This window comes from Sorex fumeus, unplaced genomic scaffold, assembly GCF_029834395.1.
Source record: "Sorex fumeus unplaced genomic scaffold, SorFum_2.1 ptg000005l, whole genome shotgun sequence".
NCBI classification, from domain to species: Eukaryota; Metazoa; Chordata; class Mammalia; order Eulipotyphla; family Soricidae; genus Sorex; species Sorex fumeus.
In genome coordinates this window covers 10,743,441-10,764,933 of record NW_026606062.1, presented here as the reverse complement: position 1 = coordinate 10,764,933, position 21,493 = coordinate 10,743,441, and the positions used below count along the sequence as shown (strand labels likewise).

Here is a 21,493-nt window from a genome sequence, read left to right as displayed (position 1 = left end):
CCCGGGGAGCTTGCCACGCTCTGCCATGCGGGCAGGATAGTCTCGGTAGCTTGCCAGGCTGTCCGAGAAGGACGGAGGACTCGAATCCGGGTTGGCCCCGTGCAAGGCAAACGCCCTACCTGCTGTGCTATCACTCCAGCTTGCGGTTTTATTGATTGAAAGAAATTTAGAGAAGGAAGAGGATAGAGAAGGGAGGAAGAGAGAAAGAGAGGGAGAGAGAGAGAGAGAGAGAGATGGAGAGAGAGGAGAGAGAGACATAGAGAGAGAGAGGGAGAGGGAGAGAGGAGAAAGAGAGAGGGAGAGAGGGCAAGGAAAAGAGGGAGGGAGAGAGAGGAGAGACAGAGAGACAGAGACAGAGAGAGATAGGGAGAGGAGAGAGACAGAGAGACAGAGAGAGAGGGAGGGAGAGGGAGAGAGGAGAAAGAGAGAGGGAGAGAGGGCAAGGAAAAGAGGGAGGGAGAGAGAGGAGAGACAGAGAGACAAAGAGAGACAGAGAGAGATAGGGAGAGGAGAGAGACAGAGAGAGAGAGAGGGAGAGGGAGAGAGGAGAAAGAGAGAGGGAGAGAGAGGAGAGACAGAGAGACAGAGAGAGACAGAGAGAGATAGGGAGAGGAGAGAGACAGAGACAGAAAGAGAGAGAGAGAGAATGTGTGTGTGTACTGACCCAGAGTGGACAAAGCCTCTTGAGTGAACAGATTAAACATGGTCCTTCCCCAGGTCACCTGCCGTGAGCAAAAGGTGGGCTCTCCTCCCTTTGGGCTCAGGGGGACCCTTGCTCATCTCAGAGTACTCGGGTACTTGCGTGCTCGGGTATGCGCCCACGGGTCCCGCTGGCCTGTCGGGGTCAAGTGCTGACACCCTGTGGTCCCGGCCCTCCCCGTGTCTCCGCACCTCTTTCCAAAAGAGGCTGCCCAGGTTTCCCGTCCGCGTTTCGGGGTGAACTGTGGGGTTCAGGGGTGCAGGTCCTATGCCCCGAGGCAGCACCCCTCCCCGGATGAGCAGTGACCTTGGCCATGGCAGAGTGTCCTGGGCTTCTGAACCGAAGGAGTCCCTCTGTCCACGCCTCTGCTGCCAGCGGACCCTCGGTCCTGCGTTTGGCTGGCAGCAGCTGTTTGGACAGTCAGACCCACCCACCCCCAGCACAGTTGAGTGGTTTAGGGGTACACAGCCTGGTGGCACCCCTCAGTCCTTCCCGGGGAGATACCGGGAACCAGGGTGCAGAGGGTTGAGTCCCTTGCAGGAGTCTGAACCTAGAGTGGCCCGAGAATGGGCAGAGCTGGCACCTGGGCTGTGCACACACCATGTACACACAGGAGGACAGCCCTGGAAAGAGTGAGGGAGCCAGGGAGCGCATATGCTGTGTACATGCAGGGAGAAGGCTCTGGAGAGAGTGAGGGAGTCAGGGACAATGCTTCCCTCCCATTCTTAGAGTTTTGCCTGTCGATGTTGCGTCTTAAAGACGCCGAGTGGGGCCAGGCCAGTGGAGTTTGTCAGAAGCCAGAAGCTTGGCCGTGCTTATTCACACATAAAACCACACATTAGATAAAAGTGGCTCTTTTCCTCGGAGCACTCCCAGCCCCAGCCCACACCCACCTGCACGTCCCGGGAAACTCAGGCTCAGACTCCCCCCATACACTCCACCAACCTTGGAAAGTTTTTTTTTTTCATTTTCAGACATGTTATTCACCTTCCAGATATTGGGGGGCCCATTCTGACAAGTCCCGAGAAGACACACCCTTATACGATATTTATAATGAAGAGCCAGTTCTGAATTTCCTGCCCTGAAGAGGGGCAAAGGGACAGCCTAGAGCAGAGCCAGCAGGGACCAAGTCCAGGGCTGGGACTGCTGTTTCTTCGGCCAACTGGTCTACCCAGTGGGCAGCCCGGAAATGAGCAACAGAGTCTGGGATGAAGTTCCTCGGTGGGGCTAGCCTCAGGCCACCCGGGGCTTCGAATAATGGCTGAACTGGGAGGGAAAAATAAGTTTTGTAAATGGTTTTGTGATGGGGTAGTTCAGGTAAAAATAAAAGCCAAATTATTAGGAAAACTCATCATAGAAATATGGTGCTGATAATTTGGTGCTAAGGTCTGTGATAGCACAGCGGTAGGGCGTTTGCCTTGCACGCAGCCAACATGGCCGACCCGAGTTCGATTCCTCCGCCCCTCTCGGAGAGCCCGGCAAGCTACCGAGAGTATCTCGCCCACACGGCAGAGCCTGGCAAGCTCCCCGTGACAGATTCGATATGCCAGACACAGTAACAACAAAGTCTCCAATGGAGACGTTACTGGGCCCGCTCGAGCAAATCGATGATCAACGGGAGGGCAAGGTCTCTGAAGCTCAGAGTTTTGCTGTGTAGATGATTTGATAGTCTTTTTTTAAAAAAATCTTTAATTTTTCTAAGTGAATAATACATATTGGAGTTTACATGGAATTGGTAAGGCCTACATATGTAAATTTTCCCCTTACACTTTATATGAACATCGTGGCTTACAAAGTTCTTCTTGATGATTTGTTACAGGCATTCAGTATTCCAACCCCAATCCCACCACCAGGACACCTTCCCTCCACCACTGTCTCCAGTTTTCCCAACCACCCCTTAAGCCTGCCCCCATCGCAGGCGCTCAATAATTTATTTTCTGTTGCTTGTTATCAATAATTTGCTAACAGATTGATCAAAAAATGTATCCTTAGAAGAACGTTAGTGAAGATGGTTCTATCTCACCATGGAGCCAGTAAGTCCTTGTAGAAGAGATTACTAAGATGTTGCTACAGGCTAAGCCTTCTGCATTTATGTTTCGTTAATCGAGATTGGTGGCCTTCTACATTACATCCCATCCAATCTGCGTGCTACGACTTGTTTATCAGTGTTGTAGAGCTTGAGATGTCCGGGAAGTCTGGATATTTTTCCCTTTTTTTCTTTTTTTTCTTTTTGGGTCACACTTGGTGGTGCTCAGGGGTTACTACTGGCTCTGCACTCAGGAATTACTCCTGGAGGTACTTGGGGGACCATATGGGATGCTGGGTATCGAATCTGGGTTGGCCGCGTGCAAGGCCCTACCCGCTGTGCCGTGCTATCACTCCAGCCTCAGTCTGGAATTTTTAAAGGAGTGATACAGGTGGAGTTAAATTTTTAACTGGGTCGCAATGTTGGGGGGTGTGTGTGTGTGCGTGACTGCCGGGGCTTCCAGAAGTACAGAAAGATGGGGGGGAGGTAGCCCATCCCGACTGTGAACGCCTGGAGATTTCAGTCACAAAACCCACATACCTGAATTTTTCAGCAGATTAATTTTGGGGTGAGGCTGGTCCTGAGAGGCAGGGGAGTCCGGCCCGGGGCATGGCTACGATTGTGAAGTGTGAGAGCTTTTGGCTCTATTTGGACAGGCACTGGGCTGACCCGCCCCCCTCTGGGATGCCCTGGTTGACTCAGCCATGCGCAGGTTTGGAAGAGATGTTTTTTTTTTCTTTTTGGGTCACACCCGGCGATGCTCAGGGGTTCTTCCTGGCTCTGCACTCAGGAATTACCCTGGCGGTGCTCAGGGGACCCTATGGGATGCTGGGAATCGAACCCGGGTCGCCCTATGAGCTGTGCTATCACTCCAGCCCTGGAAGAGATGGTTTGATGTTCTCCCGTGTGTTTCTCTTTCAGAGAAGATGAATGGCACCATCGCATAGCTAAAGCAACTCCCATGAATGGCTGGGCTGGGCCGTGATGATTCAGACACGGGGTGTTGTAGGATTTGCCCTTGGTCTCCTTAGCAGTAGTGACCCCCTGCCTCCCTGGCCGGCCCGTGGCTTGGCTGAGGCGAGGCGGGAAGCAGAACTGGGGGTGCTCTGGCAGGTTCTGACTGGACTGAGGTCCTGGAAGCGTGACCCAAATCGTGTTCTGTTTTCTCTCCTTTTTCTTCAGCAACAATTAGACATTCCCATCCCCAAGTATTTCATGAAGGAAAAGATGGAGGCCATCAAGGCGAGAGAGAAGATGCTGGCCCAGATCCTGGCCGAGTCTGGGCTGATGACCCCTGACCTGGTGAGTTGGTGTTGGTCTCCACTGTCCCTCGTGTGTGAGAGGCCACGAGACGCCCTCCCTGCGAGGGGACAGCGCCCCCCCCCCAGCCCCGAACCCTGCCATCCCACTACTCAGCAGGGGAGAGTTAGTGTGTTCTGGCGCCGTGGGGGCTGGTGTGTCTCCCTGGGACGCGGCTGAGGTCGGGGGGCTCCTTCCTCCCTGGGCGACGTTTCTGCTCACTCACCTCAAGTCCACCTGCTGGGCCCGAGACTGTCCCTGTCATCTGCCGCAGGGCCAAGCCAGCTCCCAGGAGCCCCAAGTGGCTCCACTTGACTCATGGCAGACCTGGCCAGCAGGGGTGGGGGGACGTCCACCTGTGGCCGTAACAGGCCACAAGACCCCGAGGGCTGGGCCACGGGCACAGACACAGGAGTGTCGCCCGCCCTGCTGTCTCTGCCTGGGCCTTTTGCCCACAGTGATGTTCTAACTGTCCACAGAGCGTCATGGCCCAGGCAAACAAAGCTTCCCACTCCTTGGGTGACACCTGGACCCCTGGCAGGGAGAGGGGTGGGGGTGGGAGGGAACATTAGGGATGTGTGTCCCCCAGAGCTGGTGGGACTACGCAGCTCTCAGGGCTCCTGCCCTGGCACCAGTGCCAGGAATCTCTCGGCCTCCCCTGGCCTCCCTCGTCCTCCACCAGCCTCTCTCTGCCTCCCCAGCTGCTCCCTTCTCTTCCAGCCCCTTCCCGGGCACCGCTGCGGCCCCTGCGCCCAAGAGTTGGCTCTTCACCAGGCTGCCCAGTTGGGCACCAGCCCGGCCCTGGGCCAGCCCCACCCTATGCTGCTGCAGTCTGTGGGTGCCCACCCGGTGGCACGCTAGGTCCTAGGGTTCTGGGTGCGGGCAGGCGGCTGGCCTTCCAGGTGGCCCGTGGGGCTCTCAGGGGCCTTCACTTGGCACAAACATGGGTCCGAGCCCAGGCCTCATCCAAGCATCAGTGACGTGAGCCTTCCCTGGCCCCTCTCCCGGGGGGCTCGCACCAGCCCTGCCCAGCAGTCCCCCTGGAGGAGTGCGGGGGGACGGAGACGCGGGCAGCGGGGCGGGGGGGCTGAGATGTCCTCTGCTTCTCCTTGCCGGAGCCTGTGGGGCTCCTGTGCGCCCCCCGCGCTGTGCGTCCCCTTGGGCCCAAGCCTTTCCCTGCCATCTGGGGGCTTCCATGTTGCCCTTCAGGGTCCCCCACCTCCGTGTTGCCACTTCCTCAGCACACACAACAGACCTCACGGAGGTTCTCAGGGAACGCTGCATCTCCCGACCCCGGCATCGAGCCCGGGGCCACCAGACAAGGTGGCCCAGCCCTCGGCCAGCACTGCCCAGGGCTCTGGGAACTGCCTGTGACCACAAGGCCGCAGGGGAGGGCACCCCGGACCAGCAGAGCCCACGCCCTCACACTGCCCAGCCCGGGCACTCACAGGGCCCCTGGGGACCCCAACTCTGCTAGGGTCAGGCTGGCGCCCCCCCTGGCTAGGGGTCCGCCTGGGGCCCTGGAGTATGGGTGGGTGTTCATGGAGGCGACCCGGATGGCCAGCTCCCAGCCCTTTCTTGGGACTGTCCACTTCCACCCCTCCTCTGGGTACCCTGGCGCCCCTGGTGACTTGGCTGGCACGGGGCCTTTCTGAGTACAGCACCCTCCTGTGCCCACCGAGTGGCACCCGCCTTCCCCCTCAGCCCTCAGAAGGACCCCGGGCTGCTTTGTCTCCCTTCACACTTGCTTTTTTTTTTTTGAGATATAACAACTTTTTTTTTTTTCCACTGTCACTGTATCACTGTCATCCCGTTATTCTTTCGATTTGCTCGAGCGGGCACCAGTAACATCTGCATTCCTCCCAGCCCTGAGATTTTAGCAGCCTCTCCTGACTCGTCCTTCCCAACGGTGCCGCATTGGAGGTTCTTTCAGGGTCAGGGGAATGAGACCCATCATTGTTACTGTTTTTGGCACGTCGAATATGCCACAGGAGCTTGCCAGGCTCTGCCGTGCAGGCAGGATACTCTCGGTAGCTTGCCGGGTTCTCCGAGAGGGAGAATTAGACTATAAGAGGTCGTGCTTTCGTGAGCTTTGTTCTATAGTCTCTGGATCTCGGCCTAGAGGTTTTGTTTTTTTTTTTGTTTTTGTTTTTTAATGCATCACTGTGAGATGCAGTTACAGATGTACAAGCTTCGGTGATTACGTTTCAGTCATCCAATGATCGAGTACCCATCCCTCCACCAGTGCCCATTCTCCACCCCCAATGTCCCGGTGTCCCTCCTGCCACCCCCACCCCCAACCCTCCCCCCACTTCTGTGGCAGATGCATCACACGCTGCTCTTGGGGGCTCTGAAGACAATATTCTGCTTTCTCACAACACTCCCCGTCCGTCACACGTGAGGTTTGGAAATGCAAGCTTGGATGTGTGGAAAGACACTTCCTGCGCGAAGATCAGCCCCCGCCACCCAACCCCCACTAACTTCGACTTTGGTCCAGTTCACTGGGTTAGTTCTGGGATGGGTTTCAAAGCCACGTGCCGTGGCAAACATGTCAAGATCTTACATTTGAGATGCGGGTTTAATGTCTACCGCTGGGCTAGTGAAACCTTCCCTGGTTCCAGCTGGATCGAATCGTTTGCTTCACCTGCCTGGTATAGCTGCTGCGAAAGGAACCATCGCGGTGCCAATCAGTGCTTTGTGGGCTGGAGCGATAGCACAGCGGGGAGGGCATTTGCCTTGCATGACACCAGCCCGGGGTTCGATTCCCAGCATCCCATAGGGTCCCCCGAGCACTGCCAGGAGTAATTCCTGGGTGCAGAGCCAGGAGGAACCCCTGTGCATCGCCGGGTGTGACCCAAAAAGCAAAAAAAAAAAAATTAATTAACTAATTAAAATAATTAGTGCTTTGTTTCAGAGCAGAGAACAAAGCGCATTGGGCCCTCCGACACGGGCAGCCCTCACGCCCCATCACAGCCGGGGCGCCCCGAGCGGGCAAGAAAACATGGCCGTGGGGTTTTGGGGTGAACCACTGACGGGGCTCCCCTGCCGTCCCTCAGGCCCTGTCTGCCAAGACCATCCCCCTGGAGAAGGCCGTGAAGCTGGTCCAGTTGGCGGAGAGGATGCGGCAGGGCCGGCTGCGGGCCATGTTCATGAAGCAGATCTTCCTCCAAGAGTACCGCGCCAGGCAGGCCAAGCTCCTGGGCGAGAAGACCGTGGACCTGGGGGCCGCGGCGCTCCTCATCCAGAAGGTGCTCCTGGGGTTCCTCTGAGGGGTCCGGGCGGCCTGACAGCTCGAGACACCTCCCGGGGCCGGGGGCGGGTCTGCTCCCAGGCTCTCCCTACTGCATCAGATCTCCCTGATAATGCAGTGATCACCGGCTCTCCAGGCAGGGTCACACAGGGAAAGGGAACTGGCCTCCGGAACGCCCTTCCGGCTGCCGCTTGGTGTAAACAGAAGGCGCCAACAGCCCGGTGCCTCCCTTCCAACTGCGATGCTCCTGGTTCTTCTCTTGCCTAACTGCTCGGCTCAGGACCACCGCCGTGTGCCTGGGTGTGGCGGAGGGGCCGCCAGTCTCGCCCAGATCGTCCAGGAAGGGTTCCAGCCAGTGAGCTGGTGCTGAGGGCTGACCCCGCCCCAGCCAGCTTCCCCAGAGCTGTGCGTCGGGGATGTGTTGGATCCTGTTGGGTGCTTTCGCAGAGTGCTTTGCCTCCCGGAGGACCTCCTTCCTGATCTTTGTCTTTGTGTGAAGTCTGATAGATCCCGGTTATTCCCGTCAGCCACTCCGGCACACCCACGAGCAACCCAGCTCGCACCCGGGGCTGTTGAAGCCAGCAGGCTCGTGCTTGAGGAGAGACATTTTGCTTCTCTGTTGACTGTCCATCGCCTCGTTTTCTATGCAGTGACCACCCGGCTTCCCAGCGAGGTCGTGCTGGTTTCATAAAGCAAATTGGGGATGTTCCTTCCTCTTCAGTTTTGGGGGAGGGTTTTAGATGCATTGGTATTAATTCTTCTTTTTTTTTAATTCTTTTCTTTTTATGGAAAAGAAGATTTTATTGGATTGTATTTATTTATGGAAAAGATTTTATTTATTTATGGAAAAATAGAGATTTTATTAATTTAAAATATTACATATATCTAATAATCCATAATTAAATTTTTCCTTCTTATTGAAAACCCATTTTACTCTGAGGCTATTATATGAATCAAGAACAAACTTTTTTTTCTTACATCTCCTACACAAAAACTAAAGACAAATTTAAATTCGCACAGTCAGTGAAATGGCATGTTTACAAACCGGATTTCTGGCTACGCATCTTTTGTTTTGTTTTTGAAGTTATTGTAATATAAATTTTATTTTTATTTTATTTTTTGGGGGGGGCCTGGAGCGATAGCACATTGGTAGGGCGTTTGCCTTGCACGCAGCCGACCCGGCTGACCCAGGTTCGATTCCTCCGCCCCTCTCGGAGAGCCCTGGCAAGCTACCGAGAGTATCTCGCCTGCACGGCAAAGCCTGGCAAGCTCCCCGTGACGTACTCGATATGCCAAACACAGTAACAACAAGTCTCACAATGGACACGTTACTGGGCCCGCTCGAGCAACTCGATGAACAACGGGGGAACATTGCTGCAGTGCTACCATTGGTGGAACTCCCGGGAAAGCCATCTCGTCTACCTGTTAAGTTCCACAGAACTCATTTCAGTTTGCTGCTTTGTGGGTGTCTGGTTACTCTCAGCGGCCTCTGGAGATCCCGAGTGTTTCTTGGTGTCAATTGGAACTTCTCTCCTTGCACTTAGAATCTGATTTGCAGGCTCCCTCTCTGCCTGCCAGTGTCCATAGCGGCTTGTTGATGTTTATTTTTACAAAACAGCTCTTGGGTGTTGTTTTCCTTATTGACCTACTAGTCTTTAAATTGTATTTATTTCTCCTCTGACCTTAATGATTTTCTACGTTCTGTTTTTTTTTTCTTTTTCGCTCTGTGGCGTGTAAGTTTTTTTTTTTTTTTTTTTTTTTTTGCTTTTTCAGACATAGTTTTGAATGAGCTTTTTTGTTGCTATCAACATCTCGCAAGGAACCATTCTTACCGCATCCCCTGCATTTTGATGTTTTCCTTTTGACTTGCCTCTGACACTTCTCACTGGGTTCTTTGCCCTGTTGGTGGTGTGTAAAAAACTATGCACGCAGAAGGTTGTGTGTTCGCGGGCTCTCTGGACGGCTCTATCTCACCGCCCGCGTTCGGTGCCCTAGAGCGTTCGGTGTGTGGCCTGCATCGGGACGGCTGTTGGCCAAGTGCAGATGAAGGAAGAGACCAGGGCCAGGCCGGTTGATCTTAGTGGCAGTTTATTACAAGGAAGTTTATCCCATAGAAGAACTTATGTTGTGGAGGGCCTAGGTTCTCTCAAGCACATGTTCCCCTTGCTAGTCTCTCGGTAGTCCATCTTTCAGCCCTGCTCTCTCCTTCCTCAGCTCCCTTCTCGTCTGGCTGACACTCCACCCAGTCAGGTAGCCAAATCAACATAAGAAAGCCCTTCCTGACTGCTCAAGGGCAAGATACCTCTTCAGGTGTTTTTCTTTTTTCCTCAGTCCAATAAACTATCAACTATTCCTGAGGTTATGCAGGAAGGACAGAACAGTGTTATCCTACATCGGTGGTCCAGGGTGTGTTGTCAAATTTTCATGTGTTGACGGATTTCTAGTGTTCGTGACTCGTGTGATCTGGAATCTACTTGATAAGATTTCAGTCTCCTTCTCCTTGTTGACACCTGCTCTGTGCGATAGCACAGCGGGGAGGGTGTTTGCCTTGTACGCAGCCGACCCGGGTTCGATCCCCAGCATCCCATATGGTTCTCCCTTGAGCACCACCGGGAGTAATTCCTGAGTGCAGAGCCAGGAGGGACCCCTGTGCATCGCCGGGTGTGAACCAAAAAGCCAAAAAAAAACAAAAAACAAAAAACCCTGCTCTGTGGTCCAGTATATGATCTCTGCTGGAGAATGTTGTGAACACACTTTATGCATATTCTAGTACTGTGAGATGGTCCGAGTGTGTCTTGTCAGGCCCTTTTGGTCTGAAGTTGGTTCAGGCCGGCTGTTACTTCTGTCTCGCTGACCCACGCCACGCTGAGGCGAGAATTGAAGCCCCCGACTTGCCGTGTTACTTTCTCCCTCCAATCCCGTTACTGCTTACTTTAAATATTTTGGCGGTTCAGTGTAGACCCCATAACTGAGGACAGATGTATCCTATGACGCATTTGTCACTCTCCTGTGACCTTCTTTGTCTCCTGGGGCCGGTCTGCCCAGGGAGCTGCCCCGTCCTCCTCAGTGACCATTTGCAGGTAAAGCTTTTTCTATCCTTTAACCTTCCAACCTATGTGTACTCTCAAAGTTAAAAAATATCACGGAGGGGCTGGAGCGATAGCACAGCGGGGAGGGCGTTTGCCTTGCACGCGGCTGAACCGGGTTCGATTCCCAGCATCCCTTAGGGTTCCCTGAGCACCGTCAGGAGTGATTCCTGAGTGCAGAGCCAGGAGGAACCCCTGTGCATCGCCAGGTGTGACCCAGAAAGAAAAAAAAAATATCATGGAGGCAGCGTGCAGTTGGAGTTTGCCCGATTTATTCATCCAGTGACAGTCTTTTGACCGGGTAATTTAGTCCATTTACCTTCAAAGTAACGATTAGGTGAAGACTTACAATGTCCATTTAACTTGCCAATTCCTGGCCCCCTAGTTTGGGAGTTTGTGTTTTCATCTCTGGCTGTCTCCTTTGTGATTTATTTTTGTAGTGATGTCCTTAGATCTCTATCTAGTGAGCGAAGACAGACAGACATCTCTGTCTCTGCCAGAAGCTTTCTTTTTTTCCTTTTTTGGTCACACCTGGCAATGCACAGGGGTTCCTCCTGGCTCTGCACTTAGGAATTATTCGGTGGTGCTCGGGGAACCCTATGGGATGCTGGGGGTATCGAACCCAGGTCGGCCACGTGCAAGGCAAACGCCCTCCCCGCTGTGCTATCACTCCAGCCTCTAGAACGTTCTTTTTTATATATATATATAATTTATTTATTTATTGAATCACTGAGGGAAAAGTTACAGAGCTTTCAGGCTTAGGTCTCAGTCATGCAAATATCAAACACATTTCCCTTCACCAATACTTATTTTTAACCGCGAACCCCAATAGAACCCCACCTCCCACCCCTCCCAATGCCTGTGAGGCAGATGAGTTCTAGTTAACACTCTATCCACTTTGACTAGATTCATTGTTTCGATAAAAGATGCACCATTATTATTTAGAGTTTACCCCCCCACACCCAAATCGGACATGCTGAAAAAACGCTGTGAAATAATTTGCTTTCTACAGCTGGGTTCAAGAATTAAATGTTGGTTTTGGATTTCCGCTATTTTACTAATTAACCCTGGAAGTAGTTCTACTGAAAGTCAGATAATTAAGAGATTGGTCTCTGTGCTTCTGGGGCTGTGGCCGTGCCGGAGAGCCGCTCGTGGGGGGCAACTGATGGCCTCGGTACGGCGTGAAGGGCGGACCGAAACACCCCCCTTCCCATGAGGTTTTAGTCGCCCCCACACCCCTGGCTCATACCTGCTGTCCACAAGGCTCCCATGCGGCCACATCTTTCTTTCCAGAGAGGAGAGGGCGAATGGGGCAACACCCTTTCCCCTCCGGGCAGGCATGTCTTTTTTTTTTTTTTAATTTTTTATTTATTGAACCACCGTGAGAAGAGCCACAAAGCTTTCCAGTTTAAGTCTCGGCCATACAATGATCAAACACCCATCCCTTCCTTCATGCGAATATATATTTACCTTTTCGAATGAGTTTGACATTTTTATCTGCCTCATCTTGGCACCCTTTCACTTCATATATAGGGATTCCTTTTCACATTCCTTGGGAGGTCGTGAGCATTTGTTTAGAGACAGCCTCAATCTCCCCGGCTGTCAGGGACAGCTTTGCAGCTAGGTTCTTTGTTGGCGGTTGTTTTTTTCACTCCAGGATTTGAAGAGATCCCCCGCATTCCCACCTGGGAACTAAGCTCATCACTGACAGCCGTGGGGGAGGGGCCCGCTGCTCCGTGGCTCCCAGAATTCTCCGTTTTTCACACGTTGGTGACAGCGTGCCTTGGGGTGGTTCCATGGGGCCCCTTGAGCTCTACACACCTGGATATCCCTGTGGCCCCAAACCAGGGTGTTGTCAGCTATTATCTGTCATCATGCAGGGCTCCCTGGTGGCCTTCCTTCAGTTCCCCACCCCTCCCCCCCACTTGCCCCTTTAATTGACTCACTGCAAATGGCTTGTCTTTGGAGTCCTGGGGTACTTTTTTTCCTTTTTGGGTCACACCCAGCGATGCTCAGGGGTTCCTACTGGCTCATGCACTCAGGAATCACTCCTGGCAGTGCTCAGGGGACCAAATGGGATGCTGGGAATCGAACCCGGGTCGGCCGCGTGCAAGGCAAACGCCCTCCCCGCCGTGCGATCGCTCCCGCCCCTCCCAGAGTATTTTGCACCATCGGTTTTATTACTGACACCGTTGAGTCTTTCGCATTCCTTCATCGTTCATCCCGACCTGAGGTTCTGTTTGCTCCTTGGTCATTTCCGTCCGTCTTTGCAGTAACTTGTCGCTCTGCCCACGACTCTTTCCCCCACGCACCTCTTGTGCCCGGCTGAGTCTCTTTAGCCGATCCTTCGGGATGCTGGGCAGGTGACTTGCAGCTGTCCATTTCCTTGTGGTCAGTTACCGGACTCTTTACAGACTCTTTGTTGGCGTCCCGTTTTCTGGGACCCCGTGCAGCCAGTTTCGCCGGCCTTGGCGTCTTCCCTTTGGAGTAGATCACACTCCTGGCTCTTGAGCTGGTTCTGGCCGGTCACCATCCTCGAACCTTGGTCACCCCCAGTCACCTCCAGATCACAGGTCACAGGCGTTTTGCAGGCCCCACGTGGAGTCTGAGTTGGCAAGGCTGCACCAGGGCGAGCATGGGCTCGGCTCTGCCTGTTCCCTGTGTGGACAGGGTGGCCTTGGGACATTTTCATTCTTTCTCTGAAGAGTTTTGCTTGTGCTCACGGAAGAAAAATGTTCCCCATCCACAGACAACCCATGACCTTGGCCAGAGTCATCTTAACTGTAGGATATGAAGCCCCAGCAGGAGTCGGGAAACCGTCTTTTAGGTTAATGCATCAAAAAAAAAAAAAAAAAAGGAACCGTCAGGGCTGCAGCGATGGCACAGTGGGGAGGGCATTTGCCTTGCACGCAGCCGACCTGGGTTCAATTCCCAGCATCCCATAGGGTCCCCCGAGCACCACCAGGAGTAATTCCTGAGTGCAGAGTCAGGAGTAACCACTGCGCATAGCCAGGTGTGACCCAAAAAGAAAAAAAACAATTTTTTAAAAAAGGAACTGTCTACTTTGTTTTTAGATTTGGCGAGGTTTCAACCAAAGCAAGAAGACTATTCAAGAGCGGGAAGAAGAGATGATATTTCTGGGGATGGTGAGTCTCCCCGGGGTCATGGGGTTTCCTGGGAGACACTGGGTGCCCCAAGATGTGTCTTTCCTGGGGGCTTTAAAAAAATAACTTTATTCAGTCATCAGACATTAATTACAGACATCCAGTATTCCAACACCAATCTCACCACTACTGCGCCATCCCAACGCCGCCATTTCCAATTTTCCTTTCATCCCCTAAGCCTTCCCGGGGGCATTTTATTTTATTTTTTTTTATTAGTGAAACACCACGAGGTACAGTTGTAGACTTACAAATTTTTGTCCTTGGGTTTCAGTTATACAATGATCAAGTCCCCATCCCTCCACCAGCACCCATCCTCCACCACCACAGTCCCACCATCCCTCCCACCCCCCATCCCCCCATCTCACCCTGCCTCTTTTTGAGGGCAGAAAGAGTGAAAGGGCCAGTGGCCTGGCGTCTGGAATGGCCTGCCCCACACGGTGGCTTCCCTGGGCCCCGAGGACAGGGACTGTCCCTCCATCTCCATCCTCATGGTCAGATGTCCCCTGCAGGAATGAGTTCTGGGGGCTCATGCCCGGGTCCTGGCTCCGTCTGGGTGCCCAGTGCAGGGTGCAGTGGGGGTGGCCGGGAAACGGCTGACCATGTTCCCACAGACCTGACTCCTGAGCACCACCTCTCTGTCTCCTCTTTCCCGTGGGTCAGGGTGGACGCTGAGCCTTATGGGCCATCCTGGCTCTCAGCCAAGCCTCGGGGGACCCCCGCCCTGGTGCTGCGCTGGCGTGTGGTGGGGGTGGGTGGCCTCAGTGTGTGATGCAGCCGCGGGTAGCAGGGGACACTCCGCTCTAGCCCTGTGGGACGTGCCACCGGGTCACTTGGCCCTTCAGAGTGGAAAGGGGCAGGGGACAGGTCCCAGCATGACCCCCCAGCACCTCGGCCCTCTCGTGGTTGGTGCTAGTGGACAGGTTAGGCCGCACCCCGGCCCCTAACTCAAGCAGAGACAACTGGAGGTAGTGGGGAGAACGGTGGGGGGCATCCTGGGGCCACCAAAGTCTCTGTGTCCTTATATTTTGTGATTGTGTAAGATGCTGTAACCCCAACCCCCACCACACAGATATACACACATACGTACAGACATACACTTACACGCACAGGCAGAGACACACACACAGACATAGACACACAGAGATACACACATATACATACACACAAGCACAGGCAGAGACACACGCATACACACAGACAAAGACACACAGACACACAGAGATACACACATACACATATACATACACACAGAACACAGGCATAGACACACAGACACACAAAGACACACAGAGATACACACATACACATATACATATACACACAAGCACAGTGAGACACACACATACACACACACACACACACACACACATATATGCACACACATCACCTGTGTAATCGCAGACTCGGACCCCTCTGGACTGCAGGTACCATCTGGGCCGGGACCCTCCGGCACCCTGGGTGGACCCCAGTCCCCCCTTCCAGCGCCCAGAGGTCAGGGTGGGCATTGCAGTGTGTAAAACCCGGGCACGTTGCCCAGTCAGCCAGTGTCTTGGATTTCTTTGCTGGGAAAAACTACAGGAGACGGGGAGCAAGGTGTGGGCAGAGGCTTCCTGCCCCTTGGGGCTGCGATCTGGAGGGAGACCAGCCCCTGTGCATTGTGGGAGCGATGGGCAGAGTCTGTGCCAGGTTTGACGATGCCACTGCTCATAACCCTTCTACAGTGAAGAGGAATTTTGCGTTGGAAATGACACCCAGAATGCACATTCTAAGCTTAAACGGCAGGAGGAAGAGAGCCCGTCACTTAAGCCATTTGTAGCTCTTTTTTTTTTTTTGCTTTTTGGGTCACACCCGGCAATGCACAGGGGTCACTCCTGGCTCTGCGCTCAGGAATCACCCCTGGCAGTGCTCAAGGGACCATATGGGATGCTGGGAATCGAACCCGGGTCAGCCGCGCGCAAGGCAATCACCCTACCCGCTGTGCTATCGCTCCAGCCCCAGCCATTTGTAGGTCTTTACATTGAAGGTTTAAACCAAGCAGTTAATCCCCCTGCTTCTCAGAGACTTGTATCTCAACAGGACAAAAGGATTCAGAATTTTTTTTTTTTTTTTGCTTCTATCTGTCATAGGAAATCTGCTTAGAGAATAAGATAAGTGGGAAGACACAGATGCCTGAGGCCGGAGAGATAGTCCAGCTGGGAGGTCACTTGATTTTAGACATGCCCGGTCTAGGTTTGATCGCTGGTACCCATGGGGTCCCCCAAGCCTGCCAGGAATGATCCCTGAGCACAGAGACAGAGCGAGCCCTGGCGACAGCTCGCGCCCTCCCCCGCAAGAATATACCTACTTACTGACATAGGACCACCAATTTTTATTATGGTTTCCTTTTACATTTTCTTTCCTGATATCTCTGGCTCAATTCCTGCAGCAAGAAGTCAGGGTCACCTGTGTGTGGTCATGCCAAGAGCAGGCGGGCGGCTGCAGAGAGCAGCAGGGCCCAGGCACAACCAAATACAGAAGCTGATACGTCTTTATTGGGAGGGGTGTTTGGGCCACACCCAGCAGTGCTCAGGGCTCACTTGTGGTCCTGCACGCAGGGATCACTCCTGGCCATGCTTGGGGGACCTTCTGGGGTGCCAGGGATGGAATCGGGGTGTAGGCTGCATGCAAGGCAAGAGTCCACAGGGCTTTCTCTCCAGCCCTGAACAGAACACTTAAGCCCCATTTTCTTTTTCTTTCTTTCTTTCTTTCTTTCTTTTTTTTTTTTTTTTTGTGACGTTGTGGCCACAACTGGTGATGTTCAGGGCTTACTCCTGGTTCTGCATTCAGGAATTAATTCTGGAGGTGCCTGGGGGACCATATGGAATGCTAAGGATGAAACCCAGGCTGGCGACGTGCAAAGACCAGCGCCCTCCCCGCTGTGCTATCGTTCCAGCCCTAAGCCCCGTCTTCTTAAGTCTCTTGAACACAAATGCAAACATTGCTTTATCGGAGATTTCAGGATTTCAGGGCATAAAGTCGAGTCCTGCTGGCGATATTCGGACATACAGAACGTCTGAAATGTCACTCTCTGTTCAGGGAAGTGACACGTAATTTCCATCTGTCTTTGAACTGCACGTTGCGCAGGACAGAGGCCATGGGCGTGCCTGTCTTTCTGGAGCGGCAGGCATTGTCTTGGCCCCGTGTCATCGGCCTGTGTCATCGGCCTGTGTCAGCAAGAACTGAAAGCCAGAATGATTTTGCTTGATGGAGGGATTCAGCCCTGCTTTCTGGAGGCTTGAAGAGCGTTTTTTCCTGACAGAGGGGCATGATATCATGCACACGTGTCTGCAGAATCTCCACTGTGATGTGCAGACCGTGGTGTCTTAAACTTGGTAGTAATTCCCAGCAGCCGCCGAGGGAATTAGGAAAGACTCCGACTTTTTATGAGGCTAACCTCGCTCTGATGCCAGGAACCAGCCAGGATATCACACAAACAGAAAACTAGAGACCAATATTCCCAGTGAACAGAGATGCAGAAATCCTCAACAAAACCTCAGTGAACCGTAGCCCACAGTTTGTTGACAGGATCACGTACCAGGACTGAGTGGGATTTTCTCCGACTTATCTGCATCAGTCAGTGTGATACAGACATTGGCAAAAGGGAAAATAAAACTCATCTGCTCGTATCTATCGATGCCAGAAAGGGCTTTGATAAGATTCAACATGCGTTTATGATTTTCTAAAAACTCCACAGGATTGGGATGAAAGGAACATACTTCACGTAGAGAGGTTTGTTTACGACAAGCACAGCGGTGAATGGTGAAGGCTGAGCGTTTTCCCTCTCAGGTGGGGAGGGGACAGAGATGTCCACTCTCGCCCCAAGCCCAGCACACTCTTGAAAGTCCTCGCCAGAGCAGTTTGGCAAGAAAATGAAAATAATGCACAAATTGGAAAGGAAGTCAAACTATCATTACTTACAGATGACAAGATAAAACACACGGAAAGCCCTAAAGAGTCCACTAAAAAGTATTTTTTAAGAACTCAGGACAGTAAAGTTGCAACCTAGAAAATCGGTATATAAAAATCTTCCAGGTTTTATATGCCAGCAGGGAACTGGAAGAGCTCAGTTATAATTCCATAAAAAAAAAAAAAAAAGAAGAAAAACTTAACCAAGGAAAAACACATAGACAACAAAAAACTTGACCACATACTTAAAGAGAAAAGCTAGCAAGAAAAGACATGTTAGGGATGGAAGCAGAGACAGCCCATGTTAGGGTCAAACGCAGTGACAGTCCATGTTAGGCTCGGAAACAATAATGTTTTTCTGAATGGGCGTCTTACCATGGTTGTCACAATATACACAATATGATAGATGTTTAGCGAAACATCTATCAAAATTCCCATGGCAATCTTTAAAGAAACGGAACATTATTGAAGACTTAGGGAAACCTACAGCCCCCAAGAGGCAAAACAAAAAAATCTCAAAACTTAAAGCAGAACGGAGGGGTAACCCTCCCTGGGCTCCAACTATACACCAAGGCTGCAGTCACCAAACAGTATGGCAGTGGACATCAAGTTGACAGAGCTCCAGCGGCAGAGAACTGAGGGATCCCAGATAAACCTACACTTAGACCGACACTTAATTTGTGATGACAGAGCCAAGGTCCTAGGACAGAGACAGGAAAAGCCTCCCGCTAAAATGGGGCTGGGAAAACGACACGAAGCCAGACACAAAACCAATGAATCTGTCTCAGGCCACACACACACACACACACAATTCAGCTCAGCGTGGTTTAAGGACTCGGATGTGGGGCATGCTTGGGGGCTCTGTCAACTTGATGTCCACTGCTGGGCTCAGGGACTCGAACCCGGGCTGACTGGGTCCCAGGCCAGCGTCTTCCCCTCTCCCTTGTTGTTCTGCCCGAATCCCTGGATTCCGAGCCCAGAGCTGAGATGGCTCCCCAAGGGGGCAGGAGGTCCTTAAATGGGAGCGTGACACTGGGCAGGCGTCCGAGGGTGAAGGCGTGTGCAGTGTCCTAGCCTGGCACCCCCTTACAATAAGGGACACGTACTGGGCTTAGTGACCTAGCCTGACACCCCCTAATAATCAGGGAGACAGGCAATGGACTGACTCACTGTCCTAGATTTGCACACCCCCCAATAATAAGGGAAAGAAACACCGGACTTCATCACCTGCGTTCTTGATTTCCCAGTGATCTTTGAGCTGCAAGAACAAGCCAGCCTCTATTTTTTGGACCACCCCCCCCCCCCCACCCAAACACCAGCTTGTCTTTTTTTTTTCCCTGCTCACACCTGCCGTTAAAAGCATGCATGCACAGTGTCTGCCGGTTGTCAGAGGTTTTTAGGGTTTTGTGGGACTGTGGGAAGGGGAAGCCCCTGCAGAGACCACGGGTGGGACACGCGTGGAGGACAGTGTGCTGAGTGGACTGGTCCCTCGCAGCGAGCAGGACGCTGCCCACTGCCCTTCCGACCTGGCATCTAAACATCAGAGGCTCCTAGACCCAGAAAGTGAGTGACAGGTGCCAGGAGCCAGGGAGAAGGGTAGGACGGGTTTTTTCGTTGAGTACGGAGGGTTTTTTGTTTTGTTTCGTTTTAAATTTTTATTAGTGAAGCACCATGAGGTACAGTTGTGGACATTACAAGTTTTTGTGCTTGGGTTTCAGTTATACAATGATCGAGTACCCATCCCTCCACCAGTGCCCATTCTCCACCACCAATGATCCCAGTAACCCTCTCACCCCTCTCATTCCCCCATCCCATCCCATCCCGCATCTGTGGCAGGGCATTCCCTTTTGTTCTCTCTCTCCTTTCGGTTGCTGAGGTTTGCAAGAGAGGCACTGAGTGGCAATCATGTTCGGTCTATGGCCTACTTTCAGCATGCATCTCCCATCCTGGGAGGATCTAGTACGGAGTTTAGATTTGCAGAGTGGAAAGGCCCAACGGATGTGAGACTGTGTGCCCTGCGAGTGACAGAGGCTGTCCTCCCGGCCCGGGGCAGCAGCGCAGAGAGACCCAAACGCATCCTTGGGACATGCCAGTCCGCGAAAACGGAGCATCTCTGACTGGGTGGGAGGGGGTAGTCGTACCTGCCTTCGCAAGAACAGAGAGCACGGGACTCAGAGACAACGCAAAAACCCAAGCCCCCCATTTTCCAAGGAAGGACTATTGATGACCCGCTCAGGTGGGCCAGGTCCGATTGATTTCGCCTCCCTGCAGACGGGGAGCGGGATGCAGTGAGATGGTGCAGACGGTTATTTTCTTCCCAGCTCAGATTCTGCTCTGCTCTTCCGGGCACCAGCAGCGTGGGTGTTGATATGCAGACTCACCCACGGGGCTCTTCAAAAGGTAGAATTATGGTTTGGTTTTTGTTTTGTTTTTTTTTTAATTTTTAATTTTTTTCTTTTCGGATCACACCAACGATGTTCAGGGGCTACTCCTGGCTCTGCACTCAGGAATTACTCCAGGAGATGCTCAGGGGACCATATGGGATGCTGGGAATTGAACCCGGGTCGGCCGCGTGCAAGGCAAATGCCCTATCTGCTGTACCATCGCTCCAGCCCAAAGGGTAGAATTATGGTTCTCTGAGCACAGAGCCAGGAGTAAGCCTTGAGCTTCACTGTGTGTGACCCAGAACAAAACCAAAAATGGGTAAAATTGGAAACAGCTAACTGTTGGGTTCTAGAGGAGGGTCTGGGCACCATCCACGAGAAATGGGCATTAGGGAAAAATCGGGGCTTTGATGTGAAATTATTCAAGATGAAAATTCAGGATTTAGAAGCGCAGATATAATGCGGCTTCAACCAAATATCTACATACCCACGCACGTAGCACTGTAGCACTGTCCTCCCATTATTCATCGATTTACTGGAGTGGGCACCAGTAATGTGTCTATTATGAGACTTGTTGTTACTATTTTTGGCATATCCAATACGTCACGGGGAGCTTGCCAGGCTCTGCCGTGTGGGCGGGATACTCTCAGTAGCTTGCCAGGCTCTCGGAGAGGGATGGAGGAATCGAACCCAGGACAGCCGTGCGCAAGGCAAATGCCCTACCTGCTGTGCAGAAGTATTTATACCAACGAAATTGGAAAATTCTACCAGTTGGTATTCTCTGGTTAATTTTTTTTATAGAGAACTACGTGGTTGAGTGAAAGGAAAACACCTGCACAGCTCTCATTCTAAGAGGTTACATCCATGCACACAGAGAAGGAAAAGACGAAATCCGTTTCATGCAGTGTTCTTTTGGGGATTGGAGAGATCATATGCTGGGGTGGGCACCTCCCTTGCAGGGGCCACCCAGTTTGATCCCTGGCATCCCAGACAGTTCCCTGAGCATAGCCGCAGGGACTTCTGAGCACAGAGCCAGGAGTCAGCCCAGAGCACCCCCGGTGTGTCCTAAAACAAACAAAAAATAAATAACGCAAAACATAACTAGATTTGTTTTTTTAGTATGGTGACTTGGCAAAGTTTTTTTTTTTTTTGGCCCATAATTATATGGTTTTCCAAAAACGGTTCAGTACCCCTTCATTAACCAGAAGATGCAGCTACAAAAGTAGCAGCAAAGGTCCGGAGGCTGGATACTGAATTTTCTCCGACGGTCTCGCACATTTGGTGTCTTGGGTTGGCAGGCCAACTCCACGCCTCTCTGTGTCCTTTCTCGGGGACACGGGCCTGAGCTCCCCGGATAAAATGCTGTTTGTCTTCATTTTTTACGTTAGAAACTAAACTAGCCATCGGAAGATTCAATCTAAGAAAATCTAATTTTAATATGAAATTATGCATTTAAAACGGTTTAGGCTGCTCGATTTCCGTTGAATTTAATCCTGTCCTCATTACTCACCCTGTGTTATGGGTAGCGTCCTGGAGGAGGAAGGCAGCTCTCTCCCAGACAGCCCTCATGCCTCATGCTGAGACCACATAAAGATCCAATTACATGTCTTTTACCCTATTTTTCTGTCTTATTTTGTAG

The 21,493-nt window shown here is 52.2% G+C and overlaps 1 protein-coding gene across 1 annotated transcript in view; it reads left to right on the top strand.

The window, feature by feature from the left end:
* Positions 1-21,493, top strand: part of IQCA1 (IQ motif containing with AAA domain 1) — a 106,898-nt gene that overhangs the window by 10,165 nt on the left and 75,240 nt on the right. The window contains exons 3-5 of the mRNA XM_056121563.1: positions 3,909-4,028; positions 7,082-7,273; positions 13,436-13,507. Of these exons, the coding sequence (XP_055977538.1) occupies positions 3,909-4,028; positions 7,082-7,273; positions 13,436-13,507 (384 nt within the window). The remainder of the gene's footprint in view (positions 1-3,908; positions 4,029-7,081; positions 7,274-13,435; positions 13,508-21,493) is intronic.